This window comes from Podarcis vaucheri (genome assembly GCF_965113315.1).
Source record: "Podarcis vaucheri genome assembly, chromosome: 7".
In the NCBI taxonomy this organism is placed as follows: domain Eukaryota; kingdom Metazoa; phylum Chordata; class Lepidosauria; order Squamata; family Lacertidae; genus Podarcis; species Podarcis vaucheri.
Window position 1 is genome coordinate 30,226,056 of NC_138765.1, and position 21,579 is coordinate 30,247,634.

Genomic DNA, 21,579 nt, shown 5'->3' on the forward strand with positions numbered 1-21,579 from the left:
TTTGGGGAGGACTGTTGGCAGTGAAGAGCCCAATTTGGACTGAGTGACAAAAGGGGAGACAGCAGAAAATGCTATTAGCAGGATAGGAGAGCTGAAAATAATGCTGATATATTTCAAATCTGGCAACCAATGCGCCCCTTTGGTTTCAAATAGTACATGGGCCGACGAGTCTAAAAAGCCCAGGACACAATTTTCCCCAGTCCTCTAGCAACTATGGTGGCTCATTTACCAGAAGTAATGTATCTAGTAGGGACGCGGGTGGCGCTGTGGGCTAAAGCCTCAGCGCCTAGGGCTTGCCGATCGAAAGGTCGGCGGTTCGAATCCCCGCGGCGGGGTGCGCTCCCGCTGCTCGGTCCCAGCGCCTGCCAACCTAGCAGTTCGAAAGCACCCCCGGGGGCAAGTAGATAAATAGGTACCGCTTACCAGCGGGAAGGTAAACGGCGTTCCGTGTACGGCTCTGGCTCGCCAGAGCAGCGTTGTCACGCTGGCCACGTGACCCGGAAGTGTCTCCGGACAGCGCTGGCCCCCGGCCAATAGATGTGAGATGGGCACACAAACCCCATAGTCTGTCAAGACTGGCCCGTTCGGGCAGGGGTACCTTTACCTTTACCTTTAATGTATCTAGTGTTAACTCTGGAAGTGTATCCTTGATTCTGACCACACTAAGCCTAGGCCCTTCTGCGTGCAGAGCAGATGCCGTATGGGATCTCAGCAGCTGAAGACCCTGGCGAGAGGCTGCAGGTACTGGGCAAGACGGACCAATGAGCTGGCATGGTACACAAGGCAGGCAATTTCACCCCACATTTCCTTTGAACAGAATCTGTTTCTTTAGTCACTTACATCCTTTTGATGAGGCAGAACTATCCAAACTTGGACTGCTGGTGCTTTCTCCTTCGGAGATGGCCTTTTCCCGCTTTTCTGTGGTGGGGACACAAGACAGACAAATACACCGTTTAGTTTGTGGCTACGTTTTAAAGGCTGATTTCTCTAACAAGCCATGAAGTTGCTTCCACACCTTGCATGCAATGGGGTGAGGGGCCTCTGGCCTGTGGGCCAAATGCAGCCCCTTTAAGTCTCTTTATCTGGCTCTTGGGATGCTCTCCAGGCCATGCCCCCTACTGGCCCTGCTTCACATCCTCCTTAAGTGCTTTTGTCTGGCCGGAATGTGTTGTTCAGCTCTGACAATGTTGCTTGCTTGTCAGGATGGAGGCCAGAGAGGGGCTTGTGAGTGTGTGTAGAAAGGTAGCCTACTGTACCAAAAGGTTAAATTTACGCTTCTTCTTGCTCTGCTCACTTTCTCCTTTGGCCCCGTCCACCACTGGGATGGGGCCATTGGAAAGCTACCCAGCATACCCAGGCTGTAAAAGGTCCCCCCTCCCCCCACCCGCTTTACAACAGCCTCTTCAGCCCTAATGTAAGGACAGAGCAAATGAGCGGCAGTATGGGAGGCACAATTTCTAGCTCGAGTACACTGACTGGGCTGGCAAGAGGCAGAGTTTGGCTCCAAGGTTTAAGTGGCGTGACTTTCTCTGTTAGGATTTTTTTTTATTTAAAAACCCTTTATTGCCTTATTTATTCTCTGGAGAGACTCGAAGTACCTAACAGAAATAATAAGAATAGCGGGCTGGATTTAATAATATAGTTATTCAATAACATAGCTACACCAGTGGAAGCCAGTGCAGGGATTTAAGAATTCCAGTCGCATATGATAAACATTTATCTGAACCAATGCCTCCCCTGGCTCTAGCCCCTGAGGGGAGCTTTCCCTGCAAAACTGGTCCTCTGAACCATGGGTGTAGTCAAGGGGGGGGCAGCTGCCCCCATCAAATAAAGCAATAGAACTACTTAACTGACCAATCACGTCGGCTCTGCCCCCCTCTAACGAAAGTCCTCCCCCCACCAACAAAAATCCTGGCTATGCCCATGCTCTGAACACCAACAACTGAAATTTCCCACAGTGCCCCTGCCACAGCTTGACTCCAGGGCATTGTGGGACTGCTATTTTAATTTCCCACAATGCCCCAGAGCATTCCTACCTTGAGGGCATTGGGGGGAAATTAAATGAGCACTAGGGGGGGGGGGGAGAATGAGCAGTCCAGAGCAGCTGTGAGGAGGTGGCTGCAGCAGATGGTGATCTGAACACAAATGGCACACTTGATTACCTGGCATAAGAAAAAAAAAAATACATTTCAACTGATACAGAGTACAAGCCCTTTCCTGCATGGAAATGGATCTCTACATAGCATATACGAAGTGTCCCTAAGATGGCTTAGCACCTACATGACTGGAATCTAGGACCTTATTCATGTTGCTTGACTGTGCTATCTCAAGGCCTCGAGAGCTACAGATGCATTATTTCAATTCATATTTTTATCCTGCCTTTTGGCCAGGGTGGCTGAACAGCACATAAAACACAAATGAGGCCACAGTTAAAATAAATTAAGATCTAATTAAGGGAGATAATGTACACCAGTCCCCAACTCCCAGATGCCAATGGTCTAACCCCAGCCTCCAAAAGCAAACTGAATACCGGAGAGAGCTCTTACAAGGATGAGGCTGTTGTAAATGTCTGGCAGGGGGAGATTCGATTTGCAGAGGTCTGGGCTTCCTGGCGCGCAGACGGGCAATGCTTGTTGTCTACCTTAGGCATGGAAATGTGCGGAGGGCAGCGAAGTGGAGAAAGGGGTTTCCAGGGAACAAAATCTCTCTCCCTGCAACCAACCTTTTGCCAGTGCCAAATTGCTGAACATGTGCAGGCGACAAGGAGGGCCTTTTCATACTGGCATGACCCCAAGACTTGGGAAGGCCATCCAATCAAGCCTACAGTCTGCCTGGAAGGCTGCCGATCTTGCTTGCAGCTGCGCTAACCAGGCCACCGCTGACAAAAGGACAGATGGTTTCTAGTTATCAACATATCCTCCACTGGCACCACACAGCTGGCCAGGACTGGAAGGCCCAGCATTTCTTCAGAGCCTGCGTGAGATGGCGGTGATGGATGAGAATGGTGGGAAACACTTGGGAGCGGAGGTTGCCTAGCAACCACCCGCCTTGCTCCTTCTAGCACCCTCCAGGTTTTTGTGGACTCCCATCCACCTCAGCCAGCATGGCTAATGGTTAGGGACACCAATAGCTGGACAACAGCTGGAGAGCCACAGGTCTCCTTATCCTTAGGCCGGGGTGGTTGCTAGGCAACCACCCATGTGCTTCTATTAGCGAGAGAAAAGGGAGATATTCCCCCATTGAAGCATATTATAATGTGGCTTTGTAGGAGCTGGCTCAGTGGCCCAGCTAGTGTTTGGCATGGAGGAGATCCTGGATTCAAATCCCCATGCTTCCAGTCGAAAGGCTCTCATGTCACAGGGCTGATAAAAGGAGAGCTAATCCTGGAGAGCTGCTGCCAGTACGAGCAGGCAGCACTGAGCTAGATGACTCATCCTAAGGCAGCTTTCTGTGTTCATATAATACAGTTTATACAGCACTAACAATATACCCGGTGCTTTACAGGCTCCCATAAGCCAGAAACAGTCCTCTGCCCAAACGGCCTTTGCAAACTAGATTTCAGCCAGAGGGAGGAGAGGCAGAGGGGTTGTGTGGCCAACTGTCAGGCTCCTCAGAAGGGCGGGACGAACAAGGGGAATCAGCACAAGGGAAGCTTCTGCTGGCAGAGAGATGAAGGAGATGGAAGGAGCATCACTTGATAAGTTTCTGCAAGTCAGGTGACTATAAGAAGCATAGAGGAGAATGGGGGGGGGAGGTGAATGAGAGTAAATGCAGTTACAGGTACAGTGGTGCCCTGGGTTAAGTACTTAATTGTTCTGGAGGTCCGTTCTTAACCTGAAACTGTTCTTAACCTGAAGCACCACTTTAGCTAATAGGGCTTCCCACTGCCGCCGTGCCGCCGGAGCACGATTTCTGTTCTCATCCTGATGCAAAGTTCTTAACCCGAGGTACTATTTCTGGCTTAGTGGAGTCTGTAACCTGAAGCGTATGTAACATGAAGCGTATGTAACCCGAGGTATCACTGTACGTAGGTCAGAGATGCATACATTTCAAAAGTTAACTGAAGCTCAGAGCTACTGACACCTGTTTCAAGGAAAGACTGATGGTGCAGAACACTGATTGGCTGGCCCTTGTGACAATCACAAAGTCACCTTCAAGAGTGACTGTTAAATAAATAATAAAATAATAATAATAATAATAATAATAATAATAATAATAATAATAATTTATTACTTATACCCCACCCATCTGGCTGGGTTTTCCCAGCCACTCTGGGCGGCTTCCTTGGCATCTGATGGGAGGGCATTCCACAGGGTGGGCGCCACTACCAAGAAGGCCCTCTGCCTGATTCCCTGTAACTTTGCTTCTTGGAGTGAGGGAACCGCCAGAAGGCCCTTGGCGCTGGACCTCAGTGTCCGGGCAGAACATGAATGCCACATGAATAAAACAACAATTCTGTTTTGTTACTCATGGTAACATTTGTGCCTCATAGTAGTGTGTGTGTGTGTGTGTGTGTGTGTGTGTGTGTGTGTGTGTAAATATTATATATGTACTTATATGTAAAGAATAGGCTTTTCTATTTAAAAAGAAAGAGACACAAATTTCACAGGGCTGGAAGGAATCCTTGGGTTTTTCCCTTTTTTTGTTTAATATAGTAATGTATATTGCTATTTCTGAGAAACTGACTCATAAACAAAGGGTATCCCAGGGTGCAGCCAAACCTATGGGTTTTGTCTCCATTTGGTGGCTATTTGTTACTCATATGACAGGCCAATCAAGGGAATGGCTAGTCCGGGTGAAATATGGCTTTTATCTGGTACTCATAACATTTGTTTTGTCTTCTCTCTGTATCAGGTTAGTTTTTGTTGCAGCATCTAATTTATAGTGTAGTCTCTTGAAAATGTATTTTATTTTACGTGGTAATGTCAGTGAAAGCTGTTTTTGTTTTGTAGAAGTTCTCCCCCACCCTCCATTCTTTTCCTTTCTGTTTTTATTCTAAATCTCTTACCAGGCTATAATTTTAACTTCATAGTAAAGTTTTGAAAATTAAAAAAAAGAGAGAGAGAGGCACAAATGCTTATTTAAATAGCTAAACATGCTGGGTGCCTGAGAGAAAAAAGTTAAGAAGCTCCACCAAAAGCCTGCCTGAAGCATCATGTGCATGAGTGTGTGTATGCATGCAGATCAATGCTGCAAAGACAGACATGCATCTCAGTAGAGAAGTGAAGGAGAAAAGATGTAGCAGAAAAATGTGTGAGTCTTGCCTGACAGGAAAGACATCTGTTTCACGCCTTTCTTTCCATTAGGGATCAAATCTTGGGGTTAAGAAAAATACTTGGGGGAAGTGGGCTTTGAGGAGGGAAGAGTGAAGTGGCATTGCATCAGTGTTCTGGGAGGCCATTTTAAGCATAAAAGCAAGGAAGGGGATGATTGCTGGTATAATTTAAGAGAAGAGACCTTTGGGTAACAGCAGATGAGTAGGGAGGCATGAGACTTTAAACCCAGGCACAGGAGATGGTAGCACATGGTGAAATTCCCTGAAAAGTTCCCTCAGAACAGTGCTATGAGGTACTGGGAAGCTAAATGAGATCTGCCACCCATGACCCAAAATTCCTAGACCAGGAATAGGTAAAGGTAAAGGGACCCCTGACCATTAGGTCCAGTCACGGACGACTCTGGGGTTGTGGCGTTCATCTCGCTTTATTGGCCGAGGGAGCCGGCATACAGCTTCCAGGTCATGTGGCCAGCATGACTAAGCCGCTTCTGGCAAACCAGAGCAGCGCACGGAAACGCCATTTACCTTCCCGCCGGAGTGGTAGCTATTTATCTACTTGCACTTTGACGTGCTTTCGAACTGCTAGGTTGGCAGGAGCAGGGACTGTGAAACGGCAGCTCACCCCGTCACGGGGACCAGGAATACCTGTTCTCAAATGCACTAGTTCAGGGGTTCCCAATTGCGAAAATATTTTTATTTAGGCAAATCTATCCAGATATGTAGAATGCTGTTGTGCAGTTTAATGTGTTTTTTAGCTGATGCCAATTACTTCTGAAGGTTTCAAATGGTTGTTTTTAACAGATCTTTACTGATAATTTCATTGTTTTATCCTTTTGTAAATCACTTTTTTAAACAATCAAGCAGGATATACCGTAAAAACTGTGAAACAGCAACTTAATAAATAAACAGGCATGTGCTTAGATGAGCAGAGTAATCTGAAATTTTATTGACTGAGCCTTGGTTGGTGGTTTTTTTGTTTGTTTGATTTTTAAAAGTGAAGGGATAAAAAGACCATTTTGCTGCTAGGGAAAAAGTCAAACAACAACAACAAAAGGCGCGCGTGCACACACACACACACACACACACACACACAAAATACACCAGCTACACATTTTCTGGATACATCAGCCTTCTGCAACCTTGTGTCCCCCAGAAGTTGTCGGACTCCAACTCCCATCAGCCCCAGGGAGCATGGCCAACAGTAAGGGATGATGGAGGCAAAACATCTGGAGAGCATCAGGTTAGGGAGGGCTGGGATGTGCCGAAAAGGCAGCGAGAGGCAGATGTAAGTTCCCACACTCACCTTCCTTGGACGCCTGCCAAAATTCAAATGCTACTTTGAACGCCTGAGCAACTGTGAGAGTGACGGCTTGAGCCTGGGAGAAGAAGATACAACAGCGATTATAACGGTGTATTAATAGACAGTTCTTCATGTAGATTTAAATCATTTGGAGGTTTCGCGCAGCTGAGAGATGTTAAACCAGGAACTCGTTCCTCATTCTACGGCTCTACAAGTCCCATGCCACCATTCAAGACTTAATTCAATATTGATGCCAGCAGCGGCGCCCACTGTTATGGAGAGAGGCAGCTGCAGAACTCGGAGAATGAGTTCAGACACTCGTTTGGGGGTGCTTATATTCAATCTGTAATGGCTTTTTCTTGGGGGGTGGGGGGAGAGATGAGGGCTGACAGCCAGACTGAACAAGCCCATACTAAAGTGGTCCTCTGTATTTCTCAACCACACGTGTGCTTACAGACCAGTTTAGCCATGCTAGTGTGGACGCTGCAATGGCAGGATGCAGCAGGACTTGGGCTAAAATTCTATGCTTGCGCATGCAGAGAGGGGTGTTAATGACTCATCCTGCACTTGAAACGGAAGGGCTGGATTCCTTACACAAAATCTGTCTTTAAAAATACCAAAATCAAAAGGAGCTGTAGCTGCACAAGTGCTTCTCAGTGCTGAAGCTATCTCATTGATTGAAAGACGGTATACCAAAACTTCTATACCGCTGAAATCGAGAAAAATTATCAGAGCAGAGTGCACCCTAAAATTAACATCTACTATATATTTTTGGAAACAGCTAAAAATAGTTTAAAGTGCATTACCGAACACAACCAAATACAGATTTTAAACAAAACAAAACAAGCGCCAATGGCACCCTGCTGCAAAAGCTTGTCAAAATAAAAATGCATGCAATTGTTTCCGGAAAGCACAGATAGTGGGTGCACGCCACAGTAATAATGTTTATTCTACATTATAGTTACAGTGTCCCCTGCAGCGTCCCCAAGGCTGCACGCCCAGTGTGACCAAACCAGTGACGCTCCTCTAAAGCTGCCTCAGGCAATGGGGGTGGGTGAAGCCCATGTGCGCCATATCCTGCACCGCAACCCCAGAGTCATCTGCGACTGGACCTAATGGTCAGGGGCCATAGCAGGGCTTTACCTTTACCTTTACCTTTACCCTCTGCTGGTTCCTCTCCCCATTCCCACCCTCCTCTGCAAGTTGAAGAGTGATTCTCTGGAGCCCCCTGTACTGGGGATGGGCCTTTTCTGTCAATTTCAGTTTTTCTGAATTGGTTACTTTTCCAATCAGTAGTTCTATTCTCCCCATTTCCACATGAGAAGGTACTATTTTTACCAGCGTTTTGCTGCAATTTTCTCCTATTTATATGCTTGTATGCAATTTTCCCTAATGCACATGTTTTTGCAAAGTAATATAGTGCATTTTGTATGTTGTTGTTTCACAGATATCTGCATTTTTATGCACGCCTTGCCCTACCCAGTCTGTGCATTTTTATACACATTGCAGAACACAGAAAAGTGGAGATTTTGAAGGATGGCTGTGTTTACGCTTGTGTATTGCTTCAGGAAAGGTGTGCCATTAAGTGCGAAATGAGTCAGCCATGCTCACTGTCATCTGAGTGATGGTCGCTTTGGACGGCTATCCTCTCTATCTTGTACCCTGTCGTGGGGGGGGGGCTACCTTATTGGTCCCCTCTCACTTAAGTTGGTGGAGTGAAATTCTTGTGCCAGGGCTGGGGGTATTGATAAGGAAGTGGCTATGGATTGACAGGGTGCAGGATATAAATAGGAGAAAATTGCAGCAAAACGCTGGTAAAAATTAGTACATTCTTATGTGAAAATGGGGAGAATAGAACTACTGATTGGAAAAGTAACCAATTCAGAAAAACTGAAATTGACAGAAAAGGCCCATTCCCAATACAGGAGGCTCCAGAGAATCACTCTTCAACTTGCAGAGGGGGGTGGGAATGGGGAGAGGAACCAGCAGAGGGTCTGCGGGCAAGCAGACAGATAAAGGTAAAGGTAAAGCCCTGCTATGGCCCCTGACCATTAGGTCCAGTCGCAGACGACTCTGGGGTTGTGGTGCTCATCTTGCTTTATTGGCCAAGGGAGCCGGCGTACAGCTTCCGGGTCATGTGGCCAGCATGACGAAGCCGCTTCTGGCGAACCAGAGGAGTGCACGGAAACACCGTTTACCTTCCCACCAGAGCGATACCTATTTATCTACTTGCATTTTGACGTGCTTTTGAACTGCTAGGTTGGCAGGAGCAGGGACCGAACAATGGGAGCTCACCTTGTTGCGGGGATTTGAACTGCCAACCTTCTGATTGGCAAGCCCTAGGCTCTGTGGTTTAACCCACAGCGCCACCCGCTTGGGACCTAAAGTCACTGAGGGCTTTAAACACTAATGTGAAGGCTCTGAACTGGACCCAAAAACAAAATGGCAACCAGTATATGCATGTATGTTTGGTCCTGACCCAGGACTCACCAACAGCCTGGAATTACCACCTCCCTTCCCAATTTACAAATCTTATGGCAGGGTGGCCTGCAGGCAAGTTTTACTTGCCACAGGGGAGCAGCAAGTTAGGAGATGGACAAAACTTGTATCTGTGCCAAATCTCATTTGAAAGACTGAGCCATTTATATCTTTGGTGGAAGAGGAAAACATTTCTTCTTCTTCTTCTTATGATGGGTAAAGAAGAACAAACAACAAAAACAAAAACCCGCTTCTTAAATATGGTAATTAAGTATGAAGCTCCTCACAGCTGTTTACAATTTCGGCTGTCACATTCAAATCAAGTTTAATAGACCCAGATACGGGTGAGAATTGCCCAGCCGCTAAAAATATAGACTAATTATATGACAGAGATGGGGAAACTAAGACATACAATCAAGGTCTCTGCACCCTTTCCCCATATTTCTATAATTTCACATATTTTTGTCCATGGGGAAAGAGAGAACTTTGTTGTTCTTTCTGCATCAAAAGTTTACAAGGTCATTTAGGAAATGACACTGAAGACTGAAGTCGTCATTAAGAGGATTTTCTTCATAAGGCAAATGTGATGGTGTGCAATTTTTTAGGGAAGCATCAGAGACTGGGAGGCACCTGCTTAACCCAGCCTTTGTCAACCAGGTGCCCCCTTGATACTTTGGACTACATCTCCCATCAGCCCCAGCTGGCACAGCAGTTGGGAGTTGCAGTTCAAAGCACCTGGGCTTGGGCAAACCCTTCCACTATCCACCAGTTCTCCTCTGTAAGCACTCCCACAATGAGGGTTCATTTTTAATGCTTTTTCTCCACCTAGGCTCTGCAACAGAAATTAAGTGCCATCTGCAAAGAGGGGTGTTGAAAGGTACTATTATTATTTATTGAACTTATTAGTTGATTTTGTTTACTGATGTAACCTAAAAGCGATTTACAACAACAAATAACTAATATACCTTAAAGCCAGCATAAAACAAAGCACAGAAGGATCTAAAACACATTTGATCTAAAACACATTTAGAAGGATCTAAAATACATTTGTATTTTTAAAAGGTGGGATTAAAACGCCCCACCCACTGAAGAAGCCAGTGCGGCACAATGGTTAGGGTGTCAGACTAGGACCTGGGAGACCAGGGTTCAAATCCCCACTCGGCCTCAAAGCTCACTGGTTGACCCCAGGCCTGTCACCTCTCATCCTGCCCTCCCGCACCGGGTTGTTGTGGGGATTAAACAAGATGGGGGGAGAACCACATATGGCACTTTGAGTTCCTTGAGATAAAAGGTGGGATATAAATGCAATCAGTAAATAAGTAAGTAAGTACCGTTCCGTCTATAAGACGACCCCCTATTCTGGGGAACTCCAATTTAAGAAAATGGAAGGAGATGGCCCCTGTGTATTAGGCACCCCCAAATTTTGGACATTTTTTTTTAGGGGGGGAAACCTAGTATTATACATGGAAAAATACGGTAAGTAAGTAAACTGAAAGGCTTAATGGGCTCAGGCCCCTGACACAAATTTGCGCATAATATATATATATATATATATATATATATATATATATATATATATGGTTTTGGTGTCTTCGGGTGTCTTCCCGTGTAAGAGTCGGGGTGTCTGTGCGACGTTTCGACGAGGTCTCACTCGTCATCTTCAGGCTGGTGCTTTCGGCTTCTTCTAACTGGAACAGAGCAGAATCTGGTGTTTGAGTTCCTATAAGTACTGTTGAGGGGTGTGGTGTATAGCCTCCAACGTTCTGGGCAGAGAGGAAGTTCCTAGATTAGTGTGCCTTTTCTTCTTTTGTTCCTTAATTACTTGAGGGATATCTTGAGTGATTTCATGAGTGATATTCTGAATACCACTGGGTGGGTCATTAAGTGTAGATTAGTTGCTAAAGCTTTCGTGTCTTGACCTCTTGAGCTTGTGAAGAGTTTTTCTGAGTGGCACCTCCGGATGCTGCACCCCCCTGCAATCCCTACACAGATCTGGCTGGCACAAGGCACAAAACCACAGCTCGCCCCTATACACGAAGCCAAGCCAGAGCACAACTAAATGCAGCACAGCCATCTTCTCAGAAAAACTCTTCACAAGCTCAAGAGGTCAAGACACGAAAGCTTTAGCAACTAATCTACACTTAATGACCCACCCAGTGGTATTCAGAATATCACTCATGAAATCACTCAAGATATCCCTCAAGTAATTAAGGAACAAAAGAAGAAAAGGCACACTAATCTAGGAACTTCCTCTCTGCCCAGAACGTTGGAGGCTATACACCACACCCCTCAACAGTACTTATAGGAACTCAAACACCAGATTCTGCTCTGTTCCAGTAACAAGAAGCCGAAAGCACCAGCCTGAAGATGACGAGTGAGACCTCGTCGAAACGTCGCACAGACACCCCGACTCTTACACGGGAAGACACCCGAAGACACCAAAACCTGCATATATATATATGTATAGACATCTCTGGGAATATTAAGATACTGGGTGGCCAGGGTCTCACTAGCCCTGTAATTTAAAATGTGCTCAGCCACCTTGTAAAATGAGTGTTTTTTTCTTTAAGGTTAAAAGCAAAGAAAGAAAAGGATGGGAGATCCAGGCCTGAACCCTCCCCTCCCACCAGCCGCCTGGAGATGCCACAGATTGAATCTGAGACTGTCTCCATGCAAACATGCATGCAGCTATGGCTGTTCTCCAAATAGAACATAATGAATGCGGAACCAGGTGCAAGGACCACATGCAAGGTTGACTTATTTTCAGCATTTGCATCCCACCTCTCTAGCAAACATGCAGGGTTTGTATCTGCACCGAGTCTTTTCTTGATGATTCACATATACCTGTCACAGCACAGTTGCAGAATTTGACAGCTTTTAGACTTGGGGATGCTGATGATACCAGGAAAAACAACAGAAGGCACCTTCAGTTTTATTTGCTCTAGGTCCAATATCCTTAATATGTCTTTATTGGTTTAGATCAGTGTTTCCCAACCGGTGTTCCGCGGCACACTAGTGTGCCGTGAGACACCGGCTGGTGTGCCGTGGGAGGGAGGCGGGCGAGTCGGGCGGCGAGAGACGGCGGCGGCGAGGATCCGCGTCGAGCCGGGGGCGGCTCCGCGGTGGTGGTGCCGAGCGGCGGGGCAGCGCGCGCAAAAGGGAGGAGCGCGAGACAGCGGAGGAGGAGGAGGCCGGCATGTCCGGGCAGCAGCAGCAACAGCAGCAGCAGCAACTCCCGGCGACGGCTCCTCAAGCCCCGCCGCCGCCCCCTCCTCCGCCCGCCACCACCACAACAGCCGCCGCCGCCTCAGCTGCCGCCGTCCCTCAGTCCCTCGCTCTGCTGCCTCCTCCCACCCCGGCAAGGGGAAGGGAAAAAACGTTCACTTTTGTGCGTCCCTCCCGGCGTGACGCTGCGCGTTGACGTCACGGGGCGGGGCTTTAATGGTGGTGTGCCGCGAGATTTTTTTCCGGTAAACAGGTGTGCCGTTGCCCAAAAACGTTTGGGAAACACTGGTTTAGATCAGGGGCAGCCTATGTGGTGCTGAACTACAACTCCCGCCATACCTCGCTATTTGGTTATACTGGCTGGGACTGGTGTGAGTTGGAAGTTCCAGCATCTGGAGAGGATGACATCATCCATCTCTGAGTTAGACAGATAGGCAGACATAGGTCAGTTGTGTCTTCTTCTCCTTATGGGTTCAAGTGCCAATCTACTGCTACAAACCATGCTATTGATTCTGCCAAGTGACCCATCACTAATCTGTCAGTGTGGTTCAGGTGAGCCACTGCGCATTTAAAGCTTATCCACCCCACAGCTGAACTTCACACTCAGGGGTTTTGGATAAGCTTTTGAGGAACCCCAGGATACTCTTAAACATAATCTGAAAGCCCACTGGTTTTACATTATCTTTGGTGTTCCTTCTGCTCCCTTGTCCAAGCTGTGCCCGCAAGAGGTGCTTTCATCACCCCACCCTTGTCACCTCACCGCAAAGAAATGTGTGCATTGCTCAACCAGCTATTAAAACACAATACTGACCATTTTCCGTTTGGTGCAGAGGAAAGCGTGGCACTCCAGGTTCTCATTGTGCTGGCTCTGTGCAATATAGGCAAACACCTTGTCATGCACTTTGTCTGCTGTGCAGTAGGATATCCTGTGAACATTGGCAAAACAAGACATTAAATACACACTCTTGTTTTTTTAAGGGGGGGGTTGCACTCTACACCCAGGCCTCCCTTCCTCCAACATCACAAAATTCGGCAAACCACACATGCAAGGGGTCTTATACAAGTGTCTCCAAACTGACTGAGGCTGATGGGAGTTGCAGTACAAGGTATTTTTTGGGGGGGGCACCAGGTTGGTGAAGGATGGGATAAAGCAGTTGCAGGGGACCTCTGGCCTACCAGGGGGTCCAATTTAGCTCACAAGGCCATTTCCCCTAACTACACCTGCCTGCCCATCAGTAAGAGTTTTAAATGTATGGCATAAATGTGGCCTATGTGCTGTGTGAAGAAGTGTCTGTCTTTTGTCTCTCAGGAATCATTCAACTTTGGTGGATGGGCCCAAGTTATTGTATTATGGGAAAGGGAGAAAAACTTTTCTTGTTAGAAACCAAGAGCTAGGCAGCTGAAGAGGAGGAGTCCTAATTCTCTTTTGTGGACTTATGAGCCTGAACATGCCACATTTTATAAAGAAACATTTCACAGAAAGCTTTCAGACCTGTCACATAGTAAATACGGACTATCAATTATTTTTATTTGTTTATAAGAATTTATAAAGCCATTGGTCAAAAAAAATCATTAAGTAGTATACATAGAACAATTGAAAGCTATAAGACCAGCAAAATTTAAAAGCTATATATACACGTGTAACTTGTTCATATTTACTGCCTTACTACACTTATATCCCACAATGGATATATTTGCATTTCTGTCTGTCTGTTTATCTACAGCAGGCGTCTTAAAACTGTAGAATGAGTTGCAGCAAACCCCAAGAGACAAGAGTGCTCTTGTACCAAACTACAGTAAGTTCTGCTTAAGCAGACTCATTAAAATTAAGGAACCTACAGTAGTCATGTCTATTAATTTAAATGGGTCTCCTCTGAGTAGGACTAGCACTGGAGACAACCCTATGGCTTTGCATTGTTTTCCGACGGCATTGATTTTCATGCCTGATTGTGTTTTTACTCTTAAATAGCTTTGATTGACTGATAAGGAAGACGGGGTAAAAACACTAAATAATAATTTTATTAAAATTGTTTCTACCTTACCCTCTGTCAAAAAAGTCCCCACAGGAGAAATTAGCAGTACTGTTTAATACAGTGTAAAATACACAACAGAGAAATAAAACAATGGGGGGGGGAACACACACACACACACACACACACACACACACAATTAAACAGTGAAACCAACCAAACCAAACTCTCAGTAGCAAAGCACAGCAGTGTGGGCAGCAGTATATATCAATCTGCCGGTGCTTTTCAGAAAAGGTCAAGGGTTTTCACTGCCTGTCAGAACGCAGGCAGCAATCGAGTTGATACCTCTCCTTCAGAGAGGGCATTCCAAAACACTGGGTGCACAACCAAAAGGTCCCAGCTGGCACACTTTAGATGGCAAGGGGCCTTGAAGCAGGCCTTCAAATGTAGAGACGTAAGCGGGAGCGGGGTGTGTGAGATTCTGAAGACATCCTAGCACAGATCAAAGCTGTTTGTAGGGGCCGGGTGCTCAGAGCACCTTTTGTGTACCAGTCGCTTCTGGGCCTAATTTAAAGAGCTGCTAATCGCCTTTTAAGCCCTACACCAGGGGAGAGCAATTCTTTTTCTGTCTGGGGTTACATTCCCTCAGAGGTAATCTGTCAGGGGCCACACACCAGCAGGAGGTGGGGCTGAAGACCAAAGAGGCTGGGGCCATCCCCTTTTCTCCCTATTTCTGCCAACATCTTGTCTCTGTCAGCCACTTTCTCACCATTTCTGCCTCCTTGGCACCCACATGAAATCTGGCTAAAGGCCATACTTGGTCTACATGGTTTAGAACCAGGTTCTTTGAAGGAACAGCGTATGAAGTGAGAAAGGGAGAAGCCAGGAACATTAGAAGAGGTGCCCTGCTTCCCAATGGGACTCCTGGATTGTCTTGCCTCTTTACAGGGTTGAAGCCCTGACTGAGCAGCCCCTGGCCAGTGGCACCAACAATAGGGGGCCATGGGTACCTGAGCACCCACATTATTTTGGGGTCTCTCAGCTGTACCCACTGTGTTTCTCTGCAGGCAAGAGAAACTCACAACCTTGAGATTAAGAGTCTCATGCTCTACCAACTGAGGTATCCCAGGCAGATATAAAGCACCCACAATGCTGGAAATTCAGCTCAGCCTCCCCACAGTAATTTCTGAGATGATCTGTCCCTGGCCACTTACTTCACAGCTAATATTTTCACCATAAGGCTTAGAAGCTTAAAAGAAACAAAACAGAAGCTGATAGGATGCTGAATTCTAATACTGTATAAACCTCAGTGCTTCGCACCAAACAGCACAGCACTTATATTGTGAGGCTTTGCCTTACAAATAAGAGAAACAAATGAAAGTTTCAGGCACACACCATGCACAGATTCATAGAGTTTGCTTATCAGATCAAAGCAGAGAGAATGCAATTTTCCAGGCTGAGATCTTATAACGCCAGGGAAATGCAGAAAAACAAATACCCATCCATCTTCCCAAAAGCTCTGCTTTCTAAGGAGTGCTTCCATTTTTTAAACAGGAGAGTGTGCGGGGGTGGGGAAGACTACTTTGAGCTCAGGAAACCCTGCCAACTCTTGCTCTTCTGCAATGTGCCCACCCCATTCTGTTAGAGAAGCTGAAGGCCAGTATGGGCATCATGCCAGGAGGGACCACCTTATCTGCCCACCAATATGGGAGTGAGTGATGCGCACGCCAGGTGCTTGGAGCAGCCAACTACTCCTTAGCAGCTATTGCCCCCCACCCACCCATCAATGTCCTGATAATACAAAAGCCTAAAAATGGGCCACTAAATGGCCGGCTATAAATCCCCAGGCCAAGATGTAGGCTTCATTCTCCCTGCCTAAGAAAGGCTACCAGGTCTTCTCAGCACATTTCTACCAATTGCTGTTCTTGCTTGTAGCCAAGGACCACAGCCAGTTGGGGAGAAAGGCTGGGGTTGCTAGGAAGGGAAGCTTCAAACACATTTCCAATCCAAGTGAAGAGCTCCCTTATGAGTTGGGGAAGAGCTGTAGCTCAATGGTAGAAAGACCCCATGTGGAATTTCTAGTATCTCCAGGAAGGGCTGGGAAAGTCCCTTGCCTGAAATCCTGCAGAGCCACTGCTACTAAGGATAGACCAGCCTCCAGCAACCTGATGTCTTACTGATGCTTTCAACTACAATTCCCATCAGCCCTAAGCTCTTAGTTGGGAAGGGCCATAGCTGTAGTGGAGCATCTGCTTTACATTCAAAGGTCCCAGGTTCAATCCCTGGAATCTCCAGGTGTGGTTGTGAGAAAACCTTGCCTGAAACCCTGGAAAGCCACTGCCTGTCAACATAGTCAATACAGTCGTACCTTGGAAGTCTAACAGAATCTGTTCCGGAAGTCCGTTCAATTTCCAAAACATTCGGAAACCAAAGCGCAGCTTCTGATTGGCTGTGGGAAGCTCCTGCAGCCAATCGGAAGCCACGCCTGACATTCGGCTTCTGGAAAATCGTTCCAAAATCGAAACACTCACTCCTGGGTTTCAATTGTTCTGGAGTCAAGGCATTTTGAGATCCAAGGTACGACTGTACTGAGCTAAATGGCCAAGGGTTTGACTCAGTATAAGGCAGCTTTCTATGTTCTTGAACCTCAGGAGAGGGCTAGAGGCAAAAGAGGGAATAGCAATGAGTGTGCCAAAAACGCACAAGGAGGACTCAAATCAGGCCTAGTGAGGAATGAGGCTCGGGAGGGTGTGTGACCTGGGGAGAGGCCAGGTAGAAATGCCTGAAGGACCACACTTGCATTCACCCCAAGTTTTGCAACAGAAGAACATGACTTGAAGCAGAAAATCACTCACTGCTTGCAGGGAGCAGCAGTTCAAAGCAGCATAGTCAGTGCATCTTGAATTATCTTTCCCCCCCACACCAAGCCTGATGAAGATCTGATGACCTTTCTCAGGAGGAGAGGATAAATCTTGCCCTGGGGGTTTATAGTCTGTCATTTATTTATTCAGCAGCACTGTGTCAGAGTGCACTTAAGTTTCAGGACAACTCAGAAGCGAGCCGTCCACTCGATGAAGAGACAAGTTCAGCTTGCACATCTTGGGATTGCAAATGCGTTTTGACACTTCCTCCAAACCCCAGCGCTGTCCCCCAATTCTCTGTGGTCCTTGGCTGCAAATGATAAAGAGAAACTGATGGAAAGGTGTTGAGAAAACGCTGCCTGCGAAGATCATCCTCAAACTCTCCCAGGTTCAAGCATCATTAAAGCAGCATGACGACAGGCGCTCAGCCCATGAGCTGAGGAACATCCCTTTTGGCAGGATGACGCTCCCTTTGACTGGGTGAAAAACAGCTTTGAACTCTACAAGCCAATAACGGCTGGTGCCTGAGGGATGCCTTTCTAACAGCATTCCCCAATCTGGTGCCCTCCAGATTTTGTTGGACACCAGCACCCAGAAACCTAGCCACTGGCAGGGGTAATGGAAATGAAGTCCAAAACACCTCTCATAGGCAGGAGGTTGCAGAAGGTTGTCTTACAAAAACAGCTGTGGGTATTTCATCTGTTCTTGGAAGGGCATTCATAGATAAGCACCGTGACAGAGACACTGGCCTTGCTGACCAATGTGCAGAACGATGTCCATATCCAACAGGATTGTGAAGAAAAAAAGCATGGTTTGGTTTAGTCATCTGTGTAACAACTTGTGGTTTGTTGAAAAACTACGGCTTGGCATTGTGAGCAAACCAGCTTCCTATGTTTTCTTGTATTCTGCAATGCACCATGCATATTGATGGTGCAAGAGTGATAAATTAATCATAAAAATACTAGTGATGTTGGCCCCAAAACTGTAATACCCTCAAATGGCTGTCCCATAGCACAAAGCTGTACCAAACATCCCTCTGTCATGAGCAAGGGGCTGTTCCTCTTGAGGAAAGCAGTGCCTGATCTACCAGTTGAGTTTTCCAGGGTTTAAAATACATTCAAAATTAATTTACATTGCATTAAGTGTCTTGTTGTGCTCCGGTGTGGCCTACATTTGTCCTACATGGAGCTTCACAGTGCTTTGTTTTTATAAGAGGCACTTATGTTTTCCCTCTTCCCCTGTAATTGGTTTTTTTAAGCTGTTAAATGCTGGTTTTTGTAACAGCAGTAGAGACTCTGAAATCCATTCAGCAAGCAAAAAATTAGTGTGTTTTTGGGAAAACGGGTTCCAGAGGGGCCCTCCTAAGTGACATCTACAAACTTTATTCATCTTTAGGAGTAAAATACCACTCCTGGTAGCCTCTGAAATTACTGATTTTTTCCACACAGTGTACGCAAGAGGCCATGGAGAAGAAGGCCACAGACGTCACCCGGAACTACTTTCAACAAATGACCGAGCTTCCCGGAAACTGCTGAAGGCCTCTGACAGCTCCCACCTGCTTTCTTACTTAAATCCAGTCCCAGGGTGGCCCTGGCTGTCAGCTTCCTCCTCCTTACTCTCAGCATTGCCATTATAGAACTCAGCAGAGAGGAGGATGGGGAGGAAACAAGAATTATTTGGCTCTGACTCTCCTTGGCTTTGGCTCCACCAACTGTTGACCTTTCTGCCTTCTGCCTACCAGCCACCCCTGGTTTCAATTCTCCTGCAAAGGGGATTTCAAAGGGAGGCTACAGCATGAAGCTGCAGAACGAGAACTTATCAAGACATTTGATTCTATTCATTTGGGGATGATCACAGCGATGGCTTCCTGTCCTGCTGCAGGCGCTAATTAGCTCAGCAAAGCTAAGATGACTGAGTCATCACCAAATAAGTGCTGTTGGAAACGGCTGCAATGTTTATCAGCGTACGTTTAAGCTTCAATTGAATTATCACAAATTGTAATTTTTGCATTTCATGCTATCTGAACCCACTCTTTACTTCTTTACCCCCACTACCCTTTGCAGCCTAAATAAATAAATAAAATTATATGCTGCCCATCTGACTGGGTTGCCCCAGCCACTCTGGGCAGCTTCCAACAAATTAAGAAGGATAGCTCAGCTGGTTAAAGCACAGTGCTGATAATGCCAAGGTTGCAGGTTCAATGCCTGTATCGTAGCAGTTGCATATTCCTGTATTGCAGGGGGCTGGAATAGATGATCCTCAGGCTCCCTTCCAACTCTACAATTCTATGATCATTATGTAGAGGATAAAACCACAGTGAAACATCAGACATTAAAAACATCCCTATACAGGGCTGCCTATAAACATACACACACCTTTCAACTGGGGGTAACACATCTGATGAAGTGCGGCTCTTTTCCACAGCGTATGAGTTAGTCTTTAAGGTGCTGCGGGACTGTATGGCTGCATTTGCACATAACAATGAGGCTGTGAGGAGGAGGCTGCTGTGCCTGTGTAAGTCTTTGCAGGAAGACCCACCAGCAATAAATCAGGTCAGTCTGGAGGTCATGCCACTCCTCTCAGCGTGCAGAGATAAAGCAGAAACACTGAGTGGGAAGCATGGGCCTGGTGAGGAATCAGAAAGAGGAAAGCTGAGAGAAGCACAGGAGTGGATAGAATGAGAAGTCCAAGCAGTGAGCCTATTATAATAGGAGACTGGTGAAGCCTAAGGAAAGTGGGGAGAGGGGCAAGTTCAGGGGAGTTCAAAAAGGGGGTCTCAACTTGTATAGCAATGGCCCCACCCAGTATACAGTCTAGAGTATCTTTTGGAGGGATGTGAAGTGGTGGATAAACACACTTCACAGAGAACGTATCTGTTAACCTGGCAAGGGAATCTGAGAGGTGTGGGGCCACCACTGAGAAAGCCATGCTCCTTGCATCTGCCAGTTTCACAGTTTTACCAACGTGCCTTAAATACTTACTCTGCGTCTTTAAAAACTACAATTGGAACGTACCTGTATATTGAGATGTTTTCGATTGCCTCGTTTGTTACACTGTCACTGAGGATTATCCCTCTGGGAGACACTTTTAGGGTTACTTTCCGGAGCTTTCTGCCACTTGCTTTTGCCTTGAGAAAGAAAACATTCAACATGTTTCATGAGTCTGGTGGAGATAAATCATCTTATCTAAAAGTCACATATTAACTATGTACAGGAATAACAGGCAGATGTTCTTACTTGGAAACAGCCCCCAAAACCTGCAAAAAAAATTTTTGCACCATTTTGCTCCTCTTCAGTAAACCTGGTGAGAAGAGGAATAGAATAGAGTATCGTGCAGGAAGGCCCTGAACAGGGACGCTCTGCAATGAAACATTTGGCTGCAGGTTCTCATTTCTTCAGCAATATTCTTCTTTCTTTCTCTAATATGAAAACACTCTGGTTTACAAACTAGGGGTTTGGTTTTGCAGACAATGAGCTTTTCTCCTCCTATCCACCAGGAGAATATATGCAAGTCACAGCACATAGCTGAGCTGCAGGAGCAGGTAACACATGAGAGGTAGCCTTTCATATGGCCTAGAACAGGAGCATAAGGGGCCTGTTGCCCTCCCAATTTTGTTGGACGTCAACTTTCCAACCACTGACCATGTTTGCTGGGCTTGGTGGGAACTGGAGACCAACAAAAATACCCAGGGAGCAGCAGGTTCATCCATGGCCTAGAAACTCTTTTTGCGAATTTTGAAAACTGCAGAGGTTAAGTGAGGCTTCATAATGTCATGATTCATGCTAATTCTAATTCAAGGAAAACAAATTGAATGAAGCATACAAAACAATAAAATTCAAATTTATCACGTAGCGATTTATTTGGCCCCATAAAACACCTCCACACCCCATGGGAGCCCTCCTGTGGATTGAGGTCATCAGACGGGCCCCTGCTTAAGATATTCTTCCTCTTCATTTGATGGGGACAAACATCAGGATCTTTGCTAGCTACCACCCTAATCCACTGCCACAAGAAACCCGCCCAAGTATAACTCTACAGATTTTTAGCAAGATATGCAAAGCCTCCTTTATTCAAGCAAGTTTTTAGTAACTTGCTATAAATCAGGCCACTTTTATGTTGGCTAATTTCCTATAATTGCAAAGCATTTTATGCATTTTATGAACTGCTTTCTGTTTTATGAACTGAATTTTAATGGTTTTTAATGTCACTTGAACAAGTTTCCCTACTGTTCTTGAACATCAGTTTAGAGTGCATGGCTATAGGCCGAATTGAAGTGTTAACACGTAGGATCTGTAGCAGAAAGTTGCAGTGTGAAGTGCTGCTGTTCAGACGTCTAGTCGCTCCATCCTATTTCCCTCCCTCCTCATTTTTTCATCCCTCCCAACATCTAAACAGAATTCCATGCCCACTGAGCACTTGTTTGGGGTTCCCCCTCTGCACCCCTAGTTCAAAAATTTCCTTAAATTATGT

At 46.2% G+C, this 21,579-nt stretch overlaps 1 protein-coding gene across 2 annotated transcripts in view; it reads right to left on the reverse strand.

The window, feature by feature from the left end:
* The window catches only part of LDLRAP1 (low density lipoprotein receptor adaptor protein 1), a 66,314-nt gene that overhangs the window by 14,372 nt on the left and 30,363 nt on the right, over window positions 1-21,579 (reverse strand). For both annotated transcript variants that reach the window (XM_082231815.1, XM_082231816.1), the window contains exons 3-6: window positions 20,124-20,236; window positions 13,090-13,204; window positions 6,579-6,651; window positions 841-918 (exon numbers count right to left, since the gene is read on the reverse strand). In XM_082231815.1, coding sequence (XP_082087941.1) covers window positions 841-918; window positions 6,579-6,651; window positions 13,090-13,204; window positions 20,124-20,236 — 379 coding nt within the window. The remainder of the gene's footprint in view (window positions 1-840; window positions 919-6,578; window positions 6,652-13,089; window positions 13,205-20,123; window positions 20,237-21,579) is intronic.